This window comes from Phalacrocorax carbo, chromosome 2, assembly GCF_963921805.1.
Source record: "Phalacrocorax carbo chromosome 2, bPhaCar2.1, whole genome shotgun sequence".
NCBI lineage: Eukaryota > Metazoa > Chordata > Aves > Suliformes > Phalacrocoracidae > Phalacrocorax > Phalacrocorax carbo.
In genome coordinates, this window is record NC_087514.1 from 121,138,208 (window position 1) to 121,161,141 (window position 22,934).

The 22,934-nt window shown below is 38.8% G+C and overlaps 1 protein-coding gene across 1 annotated transcript in view; it reads right to left on the reverse strand.

The window, feature by feature from the left end:
* The window catches only part of LOC104049392 (collagen alpha-4(VI) chain), a 48,465-nt gene that overhangs the window by 15,760 nt on the left and 9,771 nt on the right, over positions 1 to 22,934 (reverse strand). Inside the window, exons 4-21 of the mRNA XM_064444141.1 lie at positions 20,875 to 21,221; positions 18,971 to 19,049; positions 18,253 to 18,398; positions 18,070 to 18,162; positions 16,547 to 16,600; positions 14,158 to 14,229; positions 13,696 to 13,722; positions 11,185 to 11,229; positions 10,896 to 10,949; positions 10,620 to 10,682; positions 9,548 to 9,613; positions 8,425 to 8,478; positions 7,452 to 7,487; positions 4,291 to 4,353; positions 3,415 to 3,477; positions 2,484 to 2,546; positions 859 to 921; positions 365 to 415 (exon numbers count right to left, since the gene is read on the reverse strand). Coding sequence (XP_064300211.1) covers positions 365 to 415; positions 859 to 921; positions 2,484 to 2,546; positions 3,415 to 3,477; positions 4,291 to 4,353; positions 7,452 to 7,487; positions 8,425 to 8,478; positions 9,548 to 9,613; positions 10,620 to 10,682; positions 10,896 to 10,949; positions 11,185 to 11,229; positions 13,696 to 13,722; positions 14,158 to 14,229; positions 16,547 to 16,600; positions 18,070 to 18,162; positions 18,253 to 18,398; positions 18,971 to 19,049; positions 20,875 to 21,221 — 1,439 coding nt within the window. The remainder of the gene's footprint in view (positions 1 to 364; positions 416 to 858; positions 922 to 2,483; positions 2,547 to 3,414; positions 3,478 to 4,290; positions 4,354 to 7,451; positions 7,488 to 8,424; positions 8,479 to 9,547; positions 9,614 to 10,619; positions 10,683 to 10,895; positions 10,950 to 11,184; positions 11,230 to 13,695; positions 13,723 to 14,157; positions 14,230 to 16,546; positions 16,601 to 18,069; positions 18,163 to 18,252; positions 18,399 to 18,970; positions 19,050 to 20,874; positions 21,222 to 22,934) is intronic.

Genomic DNA, 22,934 nt, shown 5'->3' on the forward strand with positions numbered 1-22,934 from the left:
CTCTGAAAGAAGAAAAACTAAGAGTCCAAGGTGGCTAGCCCACCAATACTTGCCAACAAGAGTGGCTAGTCAAGCAGGCTGAAGTGAGGAGAAATCACTGTGTACTCCAAGAAGTACAATCTGCCATACCCATAAACACACACACATCAAGGGAAAAAGTAAAAGAGAAGAGAGAGTGGTTCTCAAAAGAAAATCCTCTTGCAGAATTTCTCACAAGGGTGGTTGTGGGAAGGCTAAGCCTCTTAACGAACCTCAGAAATGCACAGTGGCCACGTCTCACACTTCTTTTGAATCAAATGTGGATGGTCATGATTTGACACTGCAGAATGGAGACTGAGAGACATCCTAGCATCTAGGCACTTACCTTTGCTCCTTTGCTTCCTTCAGGACCGTAGGCATCTCTGCCATCCATGCCCTGTATATGTTGAAGATATCATGAGTTATAGCATTTAATAGAGGATTAGATTCACATCCAGTTCCATTTTGGAATAAACACCTCCCATTACAATGACGTGTCCAGGCTGTTAAGACTGATGAAGTAGGGCAAGCTATCACAACACAGTCTAAAACCAGTAGCAAATGTTGGCAAAATCTGTAGAGAGAAAACAAGGATTAAGGCCACAGTTCCTCTCCACTGTGTGCCCTCCCTCTAGCATATTCTCTCTCGCCTAGAGAACTTGAGGGGAAAGATACTGTCTCTAGCCCACAAGGAATCTAGTGTCAATAAAGAAACTGAGAACCAAACGTGAAATAATTTTAGTTGTATCAAATAGAGAAAATATAAGGGAATGAACTGTACTGATTCAGATGCATGGGTATTAAACTACAGGGGCCCTGAATTAGGGCAGAAAGACTCACAGGCATGCCTCTCTGTCCAGCTGGTCCCACTGGACCCTTCTCTCCAGTGTCACCAGGTTCACCCTGTTATAATTGAAACAAAAGGCATTAGTTTGGCTTATCCAGGAGAATTCTTCTTTCTGAAATGTAAACTTGTCTGCTAGACTGAAGTGTACTTATACATTTTGTAGAATACTTGATGCTGGTCAAAAGCATTCCATTACAAGACCATGTTTCATGGAAGGTTTTGAGGTGGAACTGGAAAGTACTTGGCAAATCGGAATATGCTGAGCATTCATGCAGCTAAACCCCAAAGGCCTTCATTCAATAAAACTCCCATTGTTATATAGAATTACCAGTGAAAACAATTCCAGTTTTCTGGAAAAAATTATATTAATGGTAGCAGGACATAGCCTGGAAGTCTACCAGTCTGAAGCACCTGTTGATAGAAAGCCTGCCTGAGAAATAATGTCTGCTGCATGTGCTCTTAGTCCTCTTGCAAGTTTTCTTCAGTTCCTTTTCTGGTTTTCCCTTTCTTAATGAACTTTATTCTAAAAAGAACCCCAATATTAAACAGGACAAAACCAGACTGAAAAAATGGAATGTATGATGGATTAAACCCCTATGTTTCTTCTCAAGTTTTGTCACTTTTTCACTCCATGTTTTCACACTTCTCATAGCAGCATTTTGACCTTCTGATACCTGTCACTGAACGTAATAAACCTTCAAAGAGACTGAAAGGCTTAACTAACTGGTATTATTTAAACCTTTTAGATCTAGAGATGCAACGACCTAAAATGAGTTATTTTTATTTATTAAAGTAAGCGTCCCATATCAACGCATATTAATGAAAATAAGGGATAACACGCATATTAAGTGAACCATAATGTGGACCACCTATTAGTATAAGCCTTTAACTTTAATGTTCATTCAGTTCTTCTCAACACATTCATTCCTGCATAACAGACATTATAACAGTGAAGGTTCCTTGAACTGGTTAGGAATCTTTAGAACAAAAAGGTTAAAATAAGCAGCTATGCTTCACTGAATGTGGAAGTTCAGGTCTGACACTAGGAAATGGTTGTTTGCTGGGAGGGTGGTCGGTCACTGGAAGAGGCTCTGCAGGGAAGTGATCACAGCACCAAGCCTGTCAGAGTTCAAGGAGCATCTGGACAACTCTCTGAGCCATACAGTTTAGCTTTAGGCAGCCCTGTGAGAAGCGGGGAGTTGGACTTGATGATCCTTATGGGTCCTTTCCAACTTGAGATATTCTGAGATTAACTGGTATGTATTTTCAATAGATTGGGCAGATTCTAGGAGTCATAAAACAAGCTTAAGGGTCAGCACTGCCTTATCCCTACTGCATCTTGCGAGAAGCCAGGCCCCAGTGAGAACCACGACCACAACAGCAATTAGAAAAGCAGTCGTGGCAACACTAAAGACTTTGTGGTATAGCTCTAACACCTGTAAGATTACCTTGAACACATCACTTGCCTTCCCATGCAATCTAAAAATGTCTATAAAACTTAACATTCTTCACATGTTCCATAGGAACAACACAAGCATTAGTTCACACTTCTTGAGTCAGATTCTTGAATGAATGATGCTGTCAGATTGCTGCAGTTAGGTACCTTAAACATCTTTACCTTTTCTCCTCTTGCACCTAACTTCCCAACAGAGCCAGGTGAACCTGGGGCCCCCAGACTACCCTGTAATCAGAAGCATCAGTTAAAAGGTGCACAATGAAGACTCATTGCACTCAAGAACTCCTTGCCACTTGACATTATTACAGAATCAGTATAAGTATTAGCACATTAACAGGTTTTTGAGTACCACAGTAACAATTACTGGTCAAGCTATTATTCCAGTTATTTCCTGGTTTCTGTACAACTGCTTTAAAATTCTCAAAATGTTAAGTATGACATGAATGTTATTTTCTATCTACATAGATACCTAGCAAATACATGCATATGTGCACAAACAATATTAATACATATACACACACACACAAATGGGTGTGTAAGCATGAGCATCATTACATGACTGAAGCAAATGCCCAAGGCTGACAGAGCAGGACATTCCAGTCCTGAGTTACACTGGCATACTTCCAGAATAAGAACCCCCAAAATCAATAGCATCACACGAGTGAGATCAGCAGGGAGTGCTCATTAGTTACAACCTCATCAGACCCTAGCATTAAATCTCACAGGCCACTGACCATTATCTAACTTTGCCCTCAACTACAGCACTGTACATCTGTGTTTACACATGCTGCAAGCCATGCTGTTAGTCCCGATACTGTAGAATTGAGAGGGGAATCTAGAGCTAAGGCTTTTCATTGCAATCATGTAAAAGCTTGGTGACACTGAAGTTCACTTCCTATTCACCCACCTAAACTTATTTTCAAGGCTGTTATTTTATCATGTGAGGCTGCAAATCAGTTTCCTTAAGCAGTACACTGAAAAAATCCTCAGTTTCTTCTTTCTATAAGTTTTTAAAAACTCTTTATGAGCACAAGGATCAACACTGAGGACAAAAATCCCTAATGTGTACAACAGGAATATATTTAAAACTAACCAGAGGGCCTGGCACGCCCTGTGGTCCTGGAGGCCCTCTGATCCCTTGTAGTCCTCTTGGGCCCTGATGTAAAAAAGCCATTAAAAAAAAAGTCAGTTCAATGTTGACAGCCTTTCAGTGAAGATTAGATTGCTGCAACAAGCAGAATCCAAGTGCCTGTTTCGCAAGCCTTCATGCACAGGTGAAACTTCTGGCTGTTTGGTTGTAAGGATTTGCCTGTCTGAAGCAGCTGAGGTGGTCACTGCCCAAGGGCCAGAGAGCCACTGCAGCATCTAAAATACCAAGGGAGCCATAAGCAACCCACTATTAACTATGCACACTTTCTCCAGATGCCTATATTAAAGTTAAGAGCATCTTCAGAGCATCTTAAAACTGGGAGCTACTGCAGGGAGTCTATCACCATATTTCTCTTCAAAGTGACTCCACCGAGTGAACTTTTAAAACACAAAGCTTTCCTCATTGTTTTTTTCAATCAGTATATCATTTTTGTCATTTCAATGCACCCTGGAAATACAGTACGTTCAAAAATGAAATAGATTTTATGTACTTATTGCTAGCAGTTTGTAATTAATTCATTTTGAAGATATCTGCTTGATAATATTCTGTAAGCTTGAGATATGTTTGTTAAATTACTTATTTCTGTTATTCACTTTCCGCTTTTGATTTCACTGGAAGCTGCACCTACATAAACCGAAAGAGAAACTTGCCATATTTAATTCCTCAGAATTGCAGAGGAGATTTGACAGGGAAGAATCTTACTCATAATATCCATTAGTTGAAGTAAACAAAGCATTCCAAAAAAACCCCAAAAGATCAAGACTGACAACTCATCTTCTCCATAGCTAACAAAAACAACTCAGAAGTTCTTTTAGCTACCTGTGGGCCTGGAATACCAGAGTCTCCTGGGTAACCTTCTTCTCCCAGATCTCCTTGCTCACCCTGCCAGAAAAAGAAAACAACAACAAACCAACTAAACTGAACCAATTAACACCTGTCATGTGTACATCAACAGATAATTTCATATCTACATAAAGTATCCATTGACAGAATATTTTTCAATGCTCACAAGCAGCTTTCAAGCAGCTTCAAATTCCTACAGAAAAAAAAAAAACTCAATTAAAAGAGTTGAGTAGCTTTTCTTTTTGTTTAGAGTGTGTGATGAATAGAACAGCTGCAGCACTAGAGGTCAGTCCTATCTGCTTTGCATTTTGCTAAGTGCATTTTACACCATGGTCTCAGCAATAATCCTGCATGACCCTTGTCCACTGCAGAGACCACAAGAAATCATAAAGCCAGGGCCACAAGGGCAGATCCCCTTCATCCTTGTCCATGAATAACTACTCTGAGGGGGAACCATGACCTCATAATTCATCCTAGAATTAGATGTCTTTATACTCCCCATCTTTCACTCTGGTTACTCAGTGAGGGAAGTCAAGTCTTCCTTGATGATTGGGGAATAAAAAAACAAGCCCACAAAACTTTTCCAGCTCCCATCTACATAAAGTCTCAAAAGTTGTCTCAAAAGGTTCAACTAATTCTGCGCTCTGATTTTTCTAAACAACTTGAATATTTTTATTTTGTAACCACATCAGAGTTCTTGTGCTTGTTGGTACAACAAAGATAAGGTACAAATCCATTTCCACAGACTTCAGTTTTTGTCCTGTTACCCTCATAGCTCACTTGGATTATTTCTTTCTGCTGGTACCTGACAGAAAAATGCAAATGAAGACTTTAGATTTCCGCACCAATCAAGTGGAAAAAAAAAAAGAAAGCACAAAGTTACATAATTACTTAAGAAACTGATTTCTGAGCTGTTAAACAAGAATTGGAATAATTAAGCAGCAGGTTGATGAATATTGTTCAATATTTTAACCTAAAATGTCTGCATAAACCCTGTAAAGAATTTCCGAGATAGAAATAGGAAACAGTAACTATAAAATGCTCATATTCTTTCATGTTATGCTGATCCCTGTGAGTAGCCAAGGCATAGTGATTTCCCCCTATTGGCAGAGACTATCAAATTCTTCCACAGCCTATTCCTATCTGCGATATCCAAGGCAGTGAAAATTCTGGATTTTCAAGGTGAAATCCAAACTGGAATTTTCAGAAACCAGGTAGGGCAGAGGTTTTGGCACAAGGCCTACCTTACTGAAGCTGGGATGTGACTGTAGTTTGGGGAACTTGCCGGTCTCTCACATTTGATTGTCATTTCCCAGAGAAAAAATAATTTGAATCAGTTTAAAAGTAAAAAAAAAAAATAATCTGTGTCACCTGGTGGCAGCACACAGGAAGACAGCCATAAAGGTACAGCAAAACTCTGCTCCTCTCAACAAAGGAGGGACAGGAAGCCCAGAAATGACAGTCACATCAAACACTGTGCTGTTGAAGAAATATTACTACCATAAAAGACACCCCACCTCTCCTAGCAGCCTTTTTCCTTCGCTGAAACTTATGTTTTACAGTGCATCATTATGGTTATTCTCACTGTTATTAACATTTTACATTTGGCCTTCAGCATAAATGCTTGTTCCTGTTGCAGAAAAAGCACTCAATCCATGCAAAAGTTTCATGAAAAATCATGAACCTTTTGCCAAATTAAGCACTTCAATTTACATACTGCACCCACTTGCGAGTATGGTCAAATGGTCTACTCAAAATGCTGATTTGCACATTTATTCAGAAGCTACAACTCTGCCCATTTCCCAGACTCCAACACAGGGCAGGACTTCAAGACATATTCCATCCTGCAGGTACTGACAGTATCATACCCAAAATTGTGATGTTTCTCTGGGTTTATATGCATTAAGATAAAGGGGAAAGGCTATACCAAGGAATATACCGTCTTATCTGTGTCAGCAGCTCTGCAGAGAGATTGGGTCAAATGTGACCTATTTGTGCTACAGCAATGTGATTCCTGGAATGATCATATAACCTATACTGGAGAAAGAAAGCAATAGGATAGAATAAGGGATGTATCCTGCAAGTAGATGTATGGAAGTCATGGTTTTAGATGTTCTTATAGACTCTTGCCAGGGTGATGGACAAAGGAAAATGTTTGTTTACCCTGTCCTATAAAAAAAATAAAAAAGAGAAAAAAATAAAGAAAGAAATCTGAGTCTTTTCGGGCGCCAGGAATTTAACTCTTACTTGCACTAATCCACTCTTGAATATAGCTGCTTTTAGATTTGCTTTGATAACATATTTTGTAATTTATACCCTGCGACAAACAAACTTTCTTTTTTAAGAACATTATTAAAACTTCATTCAGGAGGATGGCAGTGATGTCTTTACCAATTACATCTCAGGAAAGTTTCCCTTCGCTGTGGCTCCATGGGGTACAGGTTTAGGAATACCAAGGCTACCACCTAACAATGACATGAGACAATTTTCCACCAAGAGAGGATCTTCCTAGAATGATCAGTCAGTATGCACTGGGGTTGACCTATTCATTGCATCCCATACAATCATTCAAACTATACTATATTCTCTTACATATCTATTTGGGAAACTAAATTGTTTCAAAAATCTTCATTCTTTTATATGCTTTGAGCCAATTTTCAGAGCTGCACTCAACACGCTATGTTTACATGTTAGTAAAGCATCATTTAGAACTTGCCTTAATTTTGTCTCTGCTGCATATGTGTGTCATGCAGATATCTGTGTGCATGCAGCAAAGGAGAAAAAAATGTCAAACTTTTGGCCTTATGTTTTAGGAATGCAGCCTGACTATTCATTCCCATCAGCTTTAGCAACAGTCTCTTTATTTACATTCCCACATTTGCCTTAATCATAAAAGTAACTGCCCTTTCGTTTCAATGAAAGCTCCTTTCCAATTCTAAATCCTTCAGGTCAGGAGGGCCTTTGGTACTTCCACCTGAGATCCAATACGTGAAATGGCTTGAAATAGACTTTTGATTGTTAAACACTTGTTAAACTTGTGTGTTGGGTCACACTGAAATTTATCCCTTAAGAGGAACAAACGCTGAGGCGGGACATGTAGCTATATAGATAGGTAGCAGCAGTTATCAGCCACTCACCTTTATACCTGGAGGGCCTCTTCGACCTGCTGCACCCTAGGAAGGAGGAGTTGCATGAGATATTACATCCAGAACACTGAGCAATATGTGAAACAACAGCCTATAATAAAATACATTATACATACAATCACAGCAAATACAGCTTACAGAAAGCAGATATTATTTCCAAAGGAAGGTTTCAGGTAAAAATAACAAGAGTGGAATTGGGACAGAAATTCTTACACAAGTAAGCCTTATCAAACAAAAAGGCTTTAGACTCCTAGTGAGTGCAGAGGGAAGGCACCTCAACAAAATTCTGGAAAACATCTTCCCAGTCAGCTGTCCCTTGGCTAAAATAAAGAGAACAAGAGCCCTCTTCTCTTTATCTGAGCTAAGAGGTCTGTACCACTTCCCACTGCATGCCGCTCAGCAGCACGAGTGAATGCTACTGTTAAACTTCACATCACTCGAGACCTTTAGGATGCTTCTGCAGCCTGACTGAGGAGCGATCATCATTCCACACTTCGGCATTAGGCACCTTCCTGACAGACTAGATGATGTGCCTTCAGAAGTTCCAGTCCGTGGTGCATTAAAAAGAGCAGCTCAGCTGATGGTGAGTTTATATTTAGGCTTAAACAGGCGTACAGAACTTGCAGTCACAGGGAAAAAGAAGGGATAGATTTATCTATGGTGAAATTATGAAGCAAAGGCTCATAGGAAAGGTTGCATTGAGTTTAAGGCTTGTGATTTTACGTGAATCAGACCTGAAATTAACAGGACAGCAAATTCCTGATTTTAAAAAAAACCCAACCCAAACCACATTGTAGCGCACATAAGCTACTAAATTTGAAGACAAATTTTTGTTCCCTTTCATTGCAGGAGTTAAGTATGCGATAAAAGGAAGAAGAGAAAAATCGGTTTTCTCATTGGGAACCCCACTGTATCTTGTAAAAGTTACTTCCACCTTCCACCCTGTAGTGATTACTAATCTTACATCAGGGCCAGCATCACCCTGTTCTCCTTGGAGTCCATGGGGTCCTGTGTCTCCCTGCAAAATAAAGGAATTAAACAAGCTCTTTAAATACTCTTTTTCTTGCACTTACAGATTCTTCTTCATACGTTCCTTCTTTGTTCCTTCTCCTAAGTTATTTCATTGCAATCAGTTGTACCATGCTAAATGCTGATTCTTATTTTCTGCAAATCATTTACAATCAAAAATTATAAGGCTTTTGTGAAATAATTTTTGTTGACTTCAGTCTTTCAGCTGGACTTCTTAAGATCAGTAAGTTTGATGATGTTTGTTTCCAAAAAGTCATCAAAACACAAATATTCTCCAAAGAGTGACCCTCACAGTTTTTCTACTGCTTTCAGCGGATTCTACATAGACATGTATGCATGCACACATCTGAACATGTGCATACAACCCTACTTGTTCAGATAGAATCTAACTTCTAAAACAGTGGATTTTTCTCACATTTTGCTAGTTGTCACCCTCGTAAGCTTTCAACCACCATCACTTACATACTACTGTCCAACTACTTATCATCTTTGCTTATCCTTTCCAAAGTGCAACAGTAAAATGGGCTGTGCTTTTCTGTTATGTTTCTCTTCTTGCAGTATTGCTTAAATTCAGACATCACTAAGCACATAACCCAGCTCTTATCTTCTAGATACAAGTCGAAATGGAGTTTATCCACCACCCTGAGGAAACAGCAGTTACACAGTAAAATTAGCACAGCCTGTTGATACCCAATGCATTTTTCCTAGCATGGTTTTTAACATGGTTTAGCATGTTTTTAGCATGGTTTTATCCTTACAGTCCATTACTAGAAGCCTCTCAGGTTGGTGATATAAATTTGTGGTAGAATAATATATTTATACTAATTCTACATCTTCCCTTAACTCTATATTATGAGAATATTTCCATAGTCTTTGTTAACCTTTTTAGCTTTTTTTTTTTCCTTTTTTACAGTATCAAGCACTTCTCAAAGCTTTCTATGTTGCAGACATACACTAAGAGCAAAATACAAAATAAAAGAGATGCTTAGTCACTGGGCAGCCAATAGAACTTGCAATTATGCAAACCCTCTCTCCATAACATAGAGCTATTTGCTTACCTGCTGCGCTGAGTTTCCCTTTTCACCCTTAGGACCAGGAACATCATCGCTAGTCCCAGGATCTCCCTGGAAAAGTTAAGCAGAAAGCTCAGCATTTTCAGTGACCACACCTTTATTACTCTGATTACAGAGGCACAATATGGAAATAAGATTAATGAGATTTATCATTGCAGCCAACAAGAAATACAAAGGCTATTTTAAATGAAGATGCTTGTAAGAACACTATATAGTTCTGCAAAGGCCTCAAGTTTCTTTTGCAAAGAGATGAAAAGAAATATTACTAATAGGCAACAAATTAAATCCTGAAAATGTAAAGCTGTTCTGGTTGTTTGGGTATAGTCAATTGAGTTAAGATCATAACTAGTTAGTGACTTTTAGATGGGGTTACACTAGAATGGAGTCCCATTTAGCCACTTAATGCTAGGCACAGGTAAGATCTTGATCTTTCCAAAAGGCAACATATCATGACATTTTTTTTTCTTATAAGCATTAGAAGACAGGAGTCAACACTACATTTGTGTGAGAATACAAAGTTGTGATACAAGAAGTGTGGTGCCTCCACTGAAATTTTAGTCCTCAGGCACTGCATTTATATAGGGCTCTAGAGCATGCAAGGAAAAAAAAACATCAGCATGAAGAAATAACTTCCTTATAACTTCATTATAACTGCATCATTATAAATTGCTAACCAAAAGTCAGTGCACAGGATTTTCAAGTGATCCAGAAGTTCCTCTGTAGGGTGGGAACCACCAGGGAGGACTAAGTAGCTCCGAAAGAAGTTATGTTGCCCACAGTGAAAGCTAACAAGCAAACAGATAAGTAGAAAAAAAATGCAAGGAACAACCACAAGACCTGAGGCTTAAACACTCACTTCCAAGCAACATATCCAAACACATCCATCCATCTGCATCTAAGGAGTTCAGTACTCCTGCAATACGCCATACTTCTTGCAGAGTACTGCATCATCTAGGATTGTGAAAAACTCTTCAAATCACCTATATGTCAGGCAGCTCCATCACAAAATCCAGGCACAAATCAGTGCAATGTAACAAAAATGAAGGAATACACTTACATGATCTCCTCTTAGACCAGATTCTCCTCGTTCACCTGGTTCTCCCCTGGGGCCTTTTCTGCCCTAAATTCATAAAAAGAGCACAATCAATGTAGGTACAGGTATAAATAACATCTGTGGTAGAAGGCAGCCAGAGAAGAGAACACAGATCTGTTTAAGTCAATGGAGCTACACTGATTTAAATCAGGAGCCACATCATGCTAGAGAACAGGCAGCTATTAAAAGCAACTCACGGGCATTACAGATATCTAAACATTACTATAAAGGATACTTCACCCGTTTTCCTGTGTTGCCTTTCTCTCCAGAAGGTCCAGGAAATCCATGTTCTCCCTAGACTCACAAACGGGGAAGAAAGAAGAAAAAAATTAATGGTTGTTCTTTCTGATAAATGTGGTTCCCAAATTTTGTCTGGCAGAATCCAACTTCAGTCAGATATATGACTCTGAACATTAAACAACAGAACTTCTGTTCTGTTTTAAAGCCCGTTCAAAGGCACAAAAATCTGTGCTTTTGAACACTCAGGTAGGTGTCTTTAATTGCACTGCACATTTAAAGCAATGATTACCTGCTCTCCATTAGTGCCATCAAACCCATTCTCACCATGTTCACCCTGTAGCAATAAGCAAAAAAACCCCAACCCTATTAGCATGAGTCTCTGAGCAAAGGAAGAAGTGATCACCTTACTTTTGGAAACTTGAATAAGAACAGTGGTTTTCAGTGGGTGGCAAGAATAATTAAGAATTATAATTGTAAATAGGAATAATTCATATTTTAAATTATTAACATTTAAAACCACTCAGAATGAAGTACACTTAATAAGAACAATGGTTATTAAAACTATAGATCTTTATCAGGATTTAAATTCTGCTTTTCTATCTGTTAGTTTTCAAATATTTTCCCAACAGCAGCACCTTCAAAATCTAGATATATGCCAAAATATAACTACTAGTATCTGATCTAAAATGTTGATAATCTTGTAATTCTGGTGTCAACCATCATACATATTTGGGTTTTGGGTTTTTTTTTTTTTAGTAATTTTATACTGTGAACAGTGTATTGAAAAGCTAGAAAGAAAAAAGGCTCCAGGACTTGTTAAAAGAAACTTTATTACTGTTTCAGCAATGTGATGCTTGCTACATAAACATCAGTCACATTCCCATTCAAACACACAGTGATCTTCTCTTTCCTTTGTCTGCAAAAACAAATCACTATGTTGCAACCATTTATGGAAGCCATTTTCTCACAAAACACCCGTCTCAACAACTTGTTGTTCAGACGAAGAGTGAGGCTTCTGAATAGAGTTAACTGTGATAACCTTATTTCATTTATGTGTGCTCTACAATGTTTCAGACCTGGCCAAATAACACGCTCAATTTTTAAAGAATATTTTGAAGTACTTCTTCCACCTTTCTTTATTAGGATAAAAATGAAGGAATTAACTGTGATGTGTTTATTCATAATAAGAAATGAACTTAGCAGAGACCACTACCCTGCAAGCTGAAAGGATATTCCACAACTCACTGAAAGTGGCACAAGAGCATGTTGTAAATGCTAGTTAAATAAACAGGAGTCCCACTCTGATAGAACGTACAGATAGAAGTGCTTTGTAGATTTTGATGCTAAACTGACTTTGCAAAACAACCTAGTTAATGTTGCCGAGGAAAATTTTCATTCCTTTGTAACAGTTTTGTATGTACCACAAGAAAAATTAGCTGGCTGTACATTTTGGTAAGATTAATATGTCATGAAGAATTTCTTGAATAAGTATTCCAGAAACATTTTGAGCACTAAGTAAGCAATCATGACTTTTACTCAAGTCTTAATTTTTCCCTCACTCATTTCCTACCAGAAAACCTGAGCCAAACTACATAGTATTAAATATTCAGTATTTCTCTTTTTTCTCCAAATAGCTGTATTCAAATGCCTTGCAGACTTTACAATAAACTGCCTCAACCTTACTAAGTTAGCAGTACTGAATAGGATTTTTTATGTGCTGAAGGTTTCATGTTTTTAGTTAAAATAAAATTGGTGGATATAATGACACAACATAATGAAGACATTCACCTATTTATCAGATTTCAGTAGAGCTTGTGCTCCTGATAAGTCCTACTGTACAATTTAACTTGGACAAATCAAAATTGTCAGCAAGCACTCTCCCTCTTCTATCATCAGATGTTTCAGATATTTAAAGGAGGACAAATTACGTCAGGTGACAGAGCAGAAAGTGGAAAAGGCAAGAAAAACACATGGGAGGATTAAAAGAAGTCAGTAGAGAGCACTACTTTAAACAGAGCTGAGGCATCAGAAACACTCTCTGAACTTTCTCACATGTATAGCTGTTCAGGTTTGGAAGCAAGTGTCTTCTGGGACTTTGAGACTCCTAAATCTTTTCTAGGAGTGGTTTTGTATAAAAGCACTCAATACAATTTGAATTCAATTTTAATTGCTCTAGCTTGGAAACTAATACTGCTAAATAGTAATAAATATTAATAAACTAACTATAGATCATTGTCTTCCAGGCTTCACATTTTATTAATGAATTGGTGACAACAGGTATGTTTGAAAGGTTAAGTAAGCAGACTTGCAAGATCAGTGGATGACAAAAACAGTTGATGAGAAGCTTGGATATTGAAAAAATGTCAGTAATGATTCAGTGAAAATGTTGTCCAAATATGCAATGAATATTAGTCACAATCTTCCCCCCCCGTTCTGCTCTGCTTCCCCAACAATTAGAACATGAGATTCAGCTGACCAGAATTACTACCTTGAAAGATTATTAAAATAGCCAGTAAATAAATTCCTTTCCTGTCTATGAGACTAAAACAGCTATGACTGCAACCATGCTAAAAATACAAGACTGCTGGTTTTTGACAATGTGATACCTAACAGCTCACACTTAAATCCATTTGTATACAACCACAGCAAAAGTACATTACTCTGAATAATGTACAGTATACTGAAGTTTTTGCACTGTTTTCCTTCCTTGTTGATATTTTCACCCTGCAAGGTAACATGAACTTGAAAGGAAGCAGAACAGTGTTCTCAAAGAAAATTGATCACACATGAAAACACATACCTGACCTCCTCTATAGCCTCTGGCCCCCTGAAATTGAAAATAAACATAGATGAAATTTGGTGAAAGTATTTTTATTGAGCCTGACAAGCAGGGTACGATAGTTTGCTGTGCAGAGGCATGCTGGGCTCATATTTGGACTCCCTACTCTAAACCTGCCAACTGCCACATACTGACCCCTTTCCTGTGGGAAGACAGTACAGCCTTCATTTTCATTCCCATTCTGTAAAACTTTAGAATTTTACTTAAGGCCAGTCTGGAGTTGGTGGTAGAAAAGTCACAGGCAAGTTGCTGAGTTAGCAAACTCCTTAGCCATTTGACCATTCTTTGGTTACACAAAGTACCTCTCAAAAGGAAACAGCAAAAACTGTCTGCCATTCTTATAGCTGAGTCTTACTGTCCTCCATACAGAAAACAGGTTTGTGGGAAAGAAAATTAGGAAACGCTTCCCAATGACGTACTTGCCTTACGGCCTCTGGCACCTGGACATCCCCTGTCTCCTTGAGTCCCGTTGAAACCAGCCGGGCCTCTCTCCCCCTAAGAAACAAAAGAGAACGTTCAAACTCTTCTATACAATGATAGTTACTGGTTAACTCATCATATAAGATTAAAGCCAGACAGAATTATATCAGCATTCACTGCACTAAAGACACAAATGGAAGTCATCTGGAAATTTTCATACTGGCCATAAGAGAACAGTCAATTACTAGTTTGAGTTGCACCCTGGTTCTCTGCTCTCACCATCATGCCATGCTGCACTACCAATCTCTGGCTGAAATCTCTGTACTTGAAAGTAGGCCTTTTCGTGAGCTGTTTTTTAAATGAATATTGAATACTTTTCCTCTAGTCACTGATCCCTGAAGACTTCTATTCCAGGTTTGTTAGGATGGAAGAAAATTTTTTTTTCTAAAAATAATTGGAAAGAGAGCAGCATCTCCCAGCAGATCCCCTTAAAATTGCTGTCTAAAAAGGTAAACAATGACCAACAAAATTAGAACAAACACACACTAAACATGAGAGCTCCTGTACTACCATGCAAAAGAGAAGACAAACTTGAAGAGGCTAAGATCAGACAAAGACCCCTCTTCTCTCCTCTCTAAAAAAGGTGTGTCTAAACTAGTAAAAAAGCAGCATGGATCACATTCTACATTATTACACCGTGGTGCCACAGAACCAGGCCACAATATGAAAAAACAGACGTTTAAGCATTTTGGCCTGGCTCCATTCCCTACGTGAAACATGAAGACTAGTTCCTGAGCTAAGTACTACACCATGATAAACCAAAGCTGTCCAGCATTATCTCCTCAACATCCTTTCCTTGTGGCATCTTCTGTAGCCTATTTTCAGCACTCTGCTTTCTGCTTTGTATTTACTTCCTTCAACCATTTTGGATGTTTCAAATTCTCATCTTGTGTCTGGACAAAAGCTTAGCCTTTAGCAAGAAAAACTTACAACATGGAAGTCATTTGTAGGCTTCATACACAGGAGACAGAGAAAGTTTCTGAAAGTGCGGACAATACTACTTCTCATCCTTCCACAGTAAAGAAAAGGAAAATGAAGGTAACAGAAAATTCAGAAACAAGACTTCTGTAATTTACCTTTCAAGAAGATTTTTCTGGATTCTCAGAAGGTCAAAACCAGAAATTCAATTTCATACACAAAAACAAATTTAAAAATGTTTTCATGCCTTCACCACTTCAAAAAAGACAAGACTTAGAATCTTTAAATCAAAATGCTGCAGTGAAAAATTTGGAGCATCCCATTTCAATGTGTTCATAATGTTTCTCATTTTAAAAAACCCTCAGGGTTTAATTTTAATTCCTACTTAATCATGTCATTTGTATCTGTGAAAGCATGTGAAAATAGCTCTATTCCTGACTAAAATAAGTATTTTTAAGTCATTCTGGAAATTCCTTATATGGAATTTTATTCTATCATTCAGCATATCAGGCCACCTGAAAAAAAATTTGCATGGAAACTGCTCCAGTAATTACAGTCAGTGATTTCCAAAGAAACTGTAAAACTACCACCACAGTGCACTTTCTTGATAATCCCAGAAGACAATTATTTCCCACTACTGCCTTTCTCTGAATAGACAGTTGGCTTACCCCAAGCTGCCTCACTAAAGACAAATTCAGGCTGACCAATCTACTGTGATAACTGGAATTACTCCAATGTGGATTTTACAGTTATGTACAGAGAGAAATCCTTGGCTGGTTCTTGGTTTGCAGGCTTCTCACCTGTCATTAGGAGTAATATTCATGTCATGGGTTCAGTGTTGTAAACCTAGTTCCGTGCTTATGGTGCTAAGGAAATTATGTCTTATTCTTTGGGCAATTTTGTTTGTTTCTAGACAGCAAAAGAGGAAGAAATACTCCCAGTTGGTTGGGCTTTTGCTAGTGCATATTATGTTGAAGTTTATGTCAGGAACAGCACACTGTAAACGATTCGGAAATCACCAAAACGCACTACAAAATTTAGATTTGTTATCCAGTCATAACATATTCACTCATGCTAAGAAGGTAAGGGATGGCATTTTCAGTAAGAACTACCAGCACAGAATCTGGTACAGTCTGTCACAAGAAATGAGTATTTGAGTTTAGTCATAATCATGCCACATAAGATGCTGTTGTGTGATTCTTTCTAATTGATTACTTTTCTGCATTAGAAGTTAGTAATAACTATAGTGAGATGCAGATGCACAGAGAATCAGATCCATATATTTACCTTCAGATACATGTTGCTTAAACACATTTTAAGTTAACGCTGACGAGCACTGAGTGAATGAGTAAAAGCAGACAGGTTCAGGCACCAACCAACATCACCTTAGCAGAAAGGAATAATGCTTACTTACAATCCCACCTTCCTCACCAGGATGGCCAGGAGATCCTCTGTAACCTGTACTTCCCTGAAAAACAGAAACTTAAGAGATAAGTAACACTGTTCTCCAAGCACACTGGGTTCCCTTCTATCAGATTACTCTGCACATGAAGACAGAAAACATTTCCTGAAAATTAGATCTGGTTATACTGAGGGAGGCAGGATCCATCAACTACATTTTCACAGACACTCTGCACAGCCCTACGTACCTGACACGGCTGCAGAAAAAAAAACACAACAAACCAACCAATGATGCTCAATATAAAATTTCAGTATGTTACTTCAGGAAACTGCCTGTTGGGTTACAAAGCTCACCGGGATATTTGGTCAAATTAAATATCTTCCTCAGTGATTTGGAAAAGGAAGTATTATACAGTAATTAAATTCTAAGGTGAAATGAAAAATATAAGGAGTTGAAAATTTATTAGGACAAAGATATTGCAATACCTTACAAAGACTTTTAGAAACATTGCAACTTTGCATTTGAAGTTATGTAAACCTCATACCCTTAGGGCAAAATCTTCAGCAGAAAGGAACGATAACAAATGGAATTTCCAGGACTGAAAATTAACAAAAATGAGACATGAATTTGTGCTGCAAAAACACGCTTTAACACAGTAGGCTGTACAACCCAGGTATCATGTCTGCCTGCCTGCAAAACAACTATGTCTACATTCTGAACACTATTTTGTCTAAGCATGTTAATCTAGACATTTTAGTAAAACAGGAAGGTGTAAGAAAATCAACAAAAGTAATGGAAGAAATCAGTAAATTTGTTTATGAATACATATTAGGAAACTACACTTTTGCTAAGAGATAACAAAAAATTCATTTAACTGCAACCACATAACTGAAGAGTGTGAACTACAGATACAATTTACTTAGCTTGTTACTGGAATAAGTAAAAATAATGGAATGAATTGTAGTCAAATGGAGACTACGTATACTAAAAACCTTAATAATGAAGTCTACTAGCATGCTGTAGAAGTGGTGATATATGTAATACTCTAAAGACTTAAAACAGACAATATAACTTCTTAAAGGAAAGAATGTAAATTTGTACTATATTGGATCAGAAGAAACTTATAGAAGAGAATATTTGGATAACCAGAGGCATAAAAGGATAAGGCTCACACCTAGTGAAGCAGGATTATCTTCTACTTCCAGCTTGTCAGCTAGAAGTTTCTCATTCACAATAGCTAATAAGCCCCTTGGTTAATCAGACTTAATTTTTAAAAATCCCTCTCCATTTTCTGCTGAATTGGTGAAGGAAAGCGCTTAATGATTTTTTTTATATGTACAAATGATTTTCATTACAAAAATACTTCCGCAATAGGAATGTGCAGCAGAGAAATGGTCACGACGTGTTTCTCCTTCACCTGTCCCCACAGCAAAGGTCATGGGCACATGCATGCATGCTCTGAAATACTAAAAGAACCATAAAACACTTTGAAAAATAAAGCAATTCTTCAGTAATGTCTATCTTAGCTCTCCTACCTTCCTTCCAGGACTTCCCTGGCCACCATGATCACCATTTTCTCCAAGGCATTTACAAACAACCTTACAGCATTTCCTTTCTGCAACAGTATCCTGAAAAATGACAACATTTCATTTATATATATTAATCACAAAACAAAGACTGATTTTTCCCCCTTTTGTTTATATCACAGAAGGACTTACAAGATTTCTCTGCAAGATGTTTGCAATCTCTGCAAACCCAACACTCAAAGGTTCATTGTATCCAAACCCTCTGCCAAACTCTATCTCCCGAAGTTCAGTCAAGTTCTGTGTATTGTCCAGGCCAACTAATAGAAGGGCATCCAGACCTTCAATGTAAGCATAGATTTAAGTTAGTAAATGCCTGACCTATATTATTTAACCAACAATATCATTGTGAATAACAGCAGTTCTCTAAAGGACTTACATTTCATGGCTTCAACACAATATGTTAAAAGAAATTGAGCTATTGAGAACAACGTGTAAGAGAAAAATCCAGAGCAGCAATTTTCCAATTCTTTCCCAGTTGTCAGACCAGACTGCTACCCAGTGCCCAAACAGAAGTGTAAAACTGTTTTCTCCTGCAGAAGTCAGAGTTGGGTCTAACTTCTGGTGCTACACTCATCAGTGAGATGGGCTGCCCTGAATTGCCTCAGCTTCTGGAGCTGAACTCCAGAAATCAGAACCATTCCAGGCCCTCTTCACACCTAGGTGTGTTTCTGGCATTATCTGCCAAGCAGTGACCAGCCATCGTGTACACCAGTTCACATGGAGAAGTGACTCCTGAGGAATGCCATCTGAGCATGGAGAGGTAACGTTATGTGGAAAAGTTGCAGTGGGGGAGCAATACATTGGGCTGTTGGTAGTAGGGGGCTGGAGCATCCATGCAGTGCTGTAATACCTTTAAAGCGAAGTGAGTCTGCTGCTTTTCTGAGATCTTCCAGCGAATCATCCAGCCCATCTGAAAATACTAACAGAACCTGTCAGGAAAGGGAGTAATGCCAAGTCAATTGAGAAGAGACTAAAAGTTGAGTCATTGTGAAAAGTGCAATTTGCATTGAAAACTGACCATTGAAAAGTGGTCAAATTGCACTACACTGTGGTAGATCTGAAATGTGCTGAAAAAATTGCTGAGGAGCAAGGAGAACAGAACACAAAAGCCTCTCTTCCCTGACAGTGCTCCCATTTGAGGGATTTGTCTTGCTGACAAGGTCACAGCATTGCTATTAATTATACCCGTCATCTTAGTAAGCCAGGTGGAAGGCCAGTTCTGCTGTGACTAATCCACAGAAGAGCTTTCTCTGATGTCAGAAGAGTTCTCCTATATATGAATGTGGAGAAGAACTTAGAGCAAACAAAAATTTCCCTTTCTGCAAAAGCAGCTTCAGTTGGCTGTCACCTGGGAAAGTGCATCCTCTCCCGGTCCAATTATCTCTCCCCACAGATGCTTACGTCCCCTTGCCCTTTCCACGTAGGCAGTGCACCACCCTGCTCCACTCTCTCATATTCGTCCTTGTTAAGACATAGGGCTTAGCACACCTAAGGATGCTAAACCTGACCCTTTCTATTGGCTACATTCCCACCTTTTCCAGCCAAAGAGATATAGTTAAACCTCTTTCAGGGCTGAGGAAAGCACAGTTTCTTACAGTTCCCCTCCAAGCTACCAGTCTCTTCCCATTTCTCTCCTCACCTTCCCCCTTCAAACCAGCAGAAGTCTTCTCAGGCCCACTCATCTAGTGGACTAGGTTTCCCAGAAGGAGGCAGCACAGTCAATGCCTTGTTAAGAATAAACTGTCAGGGCAGTCACCCCGAAACACTCCAATGAGATCCAAAATTCTTTCACCTAAGTGGAAAGATTTCCCATTCACTTCAGAAGATATTAGATCAAGCCTTATGCTTCTCCCTTCACTTCAAGACAGATTAATTAACTGCAGCATCTATGCAGATTTTCCTGACCATCAGTTATCCATGAGCAGAACTCAGCTTTGTTATTTGAAATTATTTGACAGGTTACTACACAAATAGACTTCTGTAAACAGATTTCTTGGATGATGTTTTCTGTGACTTCTGCTTCGAGCTGTCATTATTCTGGACAGAGGTTCAGATTCAGAATTTAGAGTTTCTGAAAGAGAACTGTTTCCACTACCCAAAGTACAAAGACATTCCATGGTATGGTATTCCATGGTAGACATGGAAGAGAATTTTCTGTATGAATACTCATGATCATATGTATTAACCCAAATATTCTGGGTACCATCTCACTGCAGGAGTGCCTAGGGAATCAGAACTGATATATGCAGTTATATCAGGGTGAATCAATCACAGAATGATTAAGGCTGGAAAAGACCTCTAAGATCATCAAGTCCAACCGTCAACCCAGCACCACCATGCCTGCTAAACCATGTCCTGAAGTGCCATATCTACATGTTTTTTTAACATCTCCAGGGAAATGAAAGAACAGGAGGTTCTGTACAAACATAAGGAAACACTGTTTTACCATGAGAGTGACTGAGCACTGGCACAGGTTGCCTAGACAGGTTGTGGAGTCTCCATTCTTGGAGATACTCAAAAACTATCTGGACATGGACCTGGGCAGCCTATTGTAGTTGACCCTCCTTGAGCAGGGGGGTTGGACAAGGTGACCTCCAGAGGTTCCTTCCAACCTCAACTATTCAGTGATTCTGTTTATTGGATTCACCAATTCCTGAACTACCTTTTTGTCTCCCTGCAGTACTCAGCATCAGAGACTGTAAACATCAAACTACATAAATATTTCCAACATATACGTTCACACAATTAAGTTACCTTAACTTTAGCAGAGGTTGCATTAATGAACTTCTCAAGCACCTGTAAGAAGTCTGCATTCAGGTAGGTGTCCACAGTGATCTGTGCCTCTAAGAACTTCTGAATGATCTCTTCATTATAGTCTTCAAAATCAGAGTCAAAGATTAATTGTTTGGTCTGTGCCAATACTTGGAACTTGAATCTAATGTTGACTGGAGAATCAGCACTACAGCTGGTATTTGGCAGCAATTTCATCTGGAGTAAAAGCTTGGGGAGGAACGCTTGCAATTTCTGTTTCAGAAGCACTGTGGCTGCTGGCCTCATGCGCCTTGAAATATCGATTGCTATAGAAAGATCTATGTTGCAATCTGAAAAAAGTAGAAGAAACAGTAAACTATAAACATATGCTATTTGTGATCTTGTCTTTTGTCAGAATCATGGGAGTAAACCAGAATTCAGTACAGTAGATTTAAAACCAGAAGTCAGAATCGGTGAGATAGGTTTTCCGTAAACATAAAATACCGCCAGCCCATTAGTTTCAGTAGGCCTACATGAACTTGCAGATACTAAGGACTACATTACTGGACATATGTACACACCTAAAGTGCAAAATGGGTAGCTGTTCTCCAGCTGTCTAGTGCCCTCAAAGGACCTAATCTTGCAAATGTTTCTGTGAGCTTTGCTACCAACTGAGAATGTGCAACGCACATTCCAATTGCAACAGGAAGCCTGAAGGCTGACTGTGCTTTATCACTTTGTCACAAGACCAGATGATACATACAAATGTAGGACAACAGGCCAGAGAAACAAACATGAGAGAAAGAAGCAGCATTGCTTGCATACAATGTCATATATCTACTGTGAATAACAGTAGCTCTAGGGTGAGGGCTACCTCAGTTAGGGAATTGCTTGCATAGGTCCCAATAACAGCAGCAAATGCTGCATTGTGGTTAATTCCTCTGCCCTCCCCAGTCATCTTACCCTCATCAAGCAGCTAAACCACTTGGTTTATTTCTTTTGTACCTTGATTCTTTATGTGTCATGCTGAATTTTATTCTGTGCCCCTAGATGCATTATCATCTGTTGTGGTACCTCTGCAAGGAGGTCAGAGGCATGTTATTTTATCTGTAAAAGAGCACTCTCCCTAATTTTGTTCCTCTTCACCCATTGATTCCGAAACACTTATCAAACACAAGGTTATTTTCAATGTTTGCTACTTTGGGCTAGTTCCTATAGACCATTATTCCAAATAAGCTTCATTAAAGTCTTCTGGGTTTTCCCTCGCTCATGAAAGAGATGAATGTGTTCAGCTCTTTAACCAAATAAATCCAGAAGTAATTTCACCTCAGAGTGGCCATTGTTATGTTTCAGTATTTTCACTTGTGGTACAAACTGCTCCCTAGAGGGTATGATTTGCTGGTAAGCAGCATGAAAATCTACATGTAAAAAGCTCATGTTGAATGAGAAGTTTTCATGGCTAAAAATTCCAACATTCGGGCCTCAGAGCAACAGAATAAACCTACCCAGCCTTTCTGTTTAGTCCACAAGAAAAAAAGTATCTTAAACAGTTAAATATATCTATACACACATATATATCTACATACAGCCCACTCAGTCATGCCCCTTAACCAGGCTGTGAGGCTGCACATCTGATTTCAAGATTCACAGAACGCTTGTGATGCAAAGGCCATCATCAGTTCAGGGAACAGCACTTTGCTAATTGTGAGGGATGTTTCTGATTAAACATTTTGATGAATATAAAATGTATTGGTTATTTCTTCCAGTATGTGCTCATGTCTAGCACACACAGAGTACGTTTTCGTAATGAGATTTTTCTGAGACCTGGGTCTTTTTAATGAAATAATTTGGATGGAGTGTGAAGGGCAACCATGGATTCAGCAGTTCAGCCCTGACAATTGGTCACCCACGCTGCCTTGCTCTTCCAACATTCCCTGCCAACTCCCCCGTGTACCAGCAATAACACCAAAACAGCAGTAAAGCATTCACTTTTGTGCTGCTGTGATGTGCATGAGAATATGTAAAATAGCTTCTGGTAGGTACTCTATCCTCTGTCGATAACC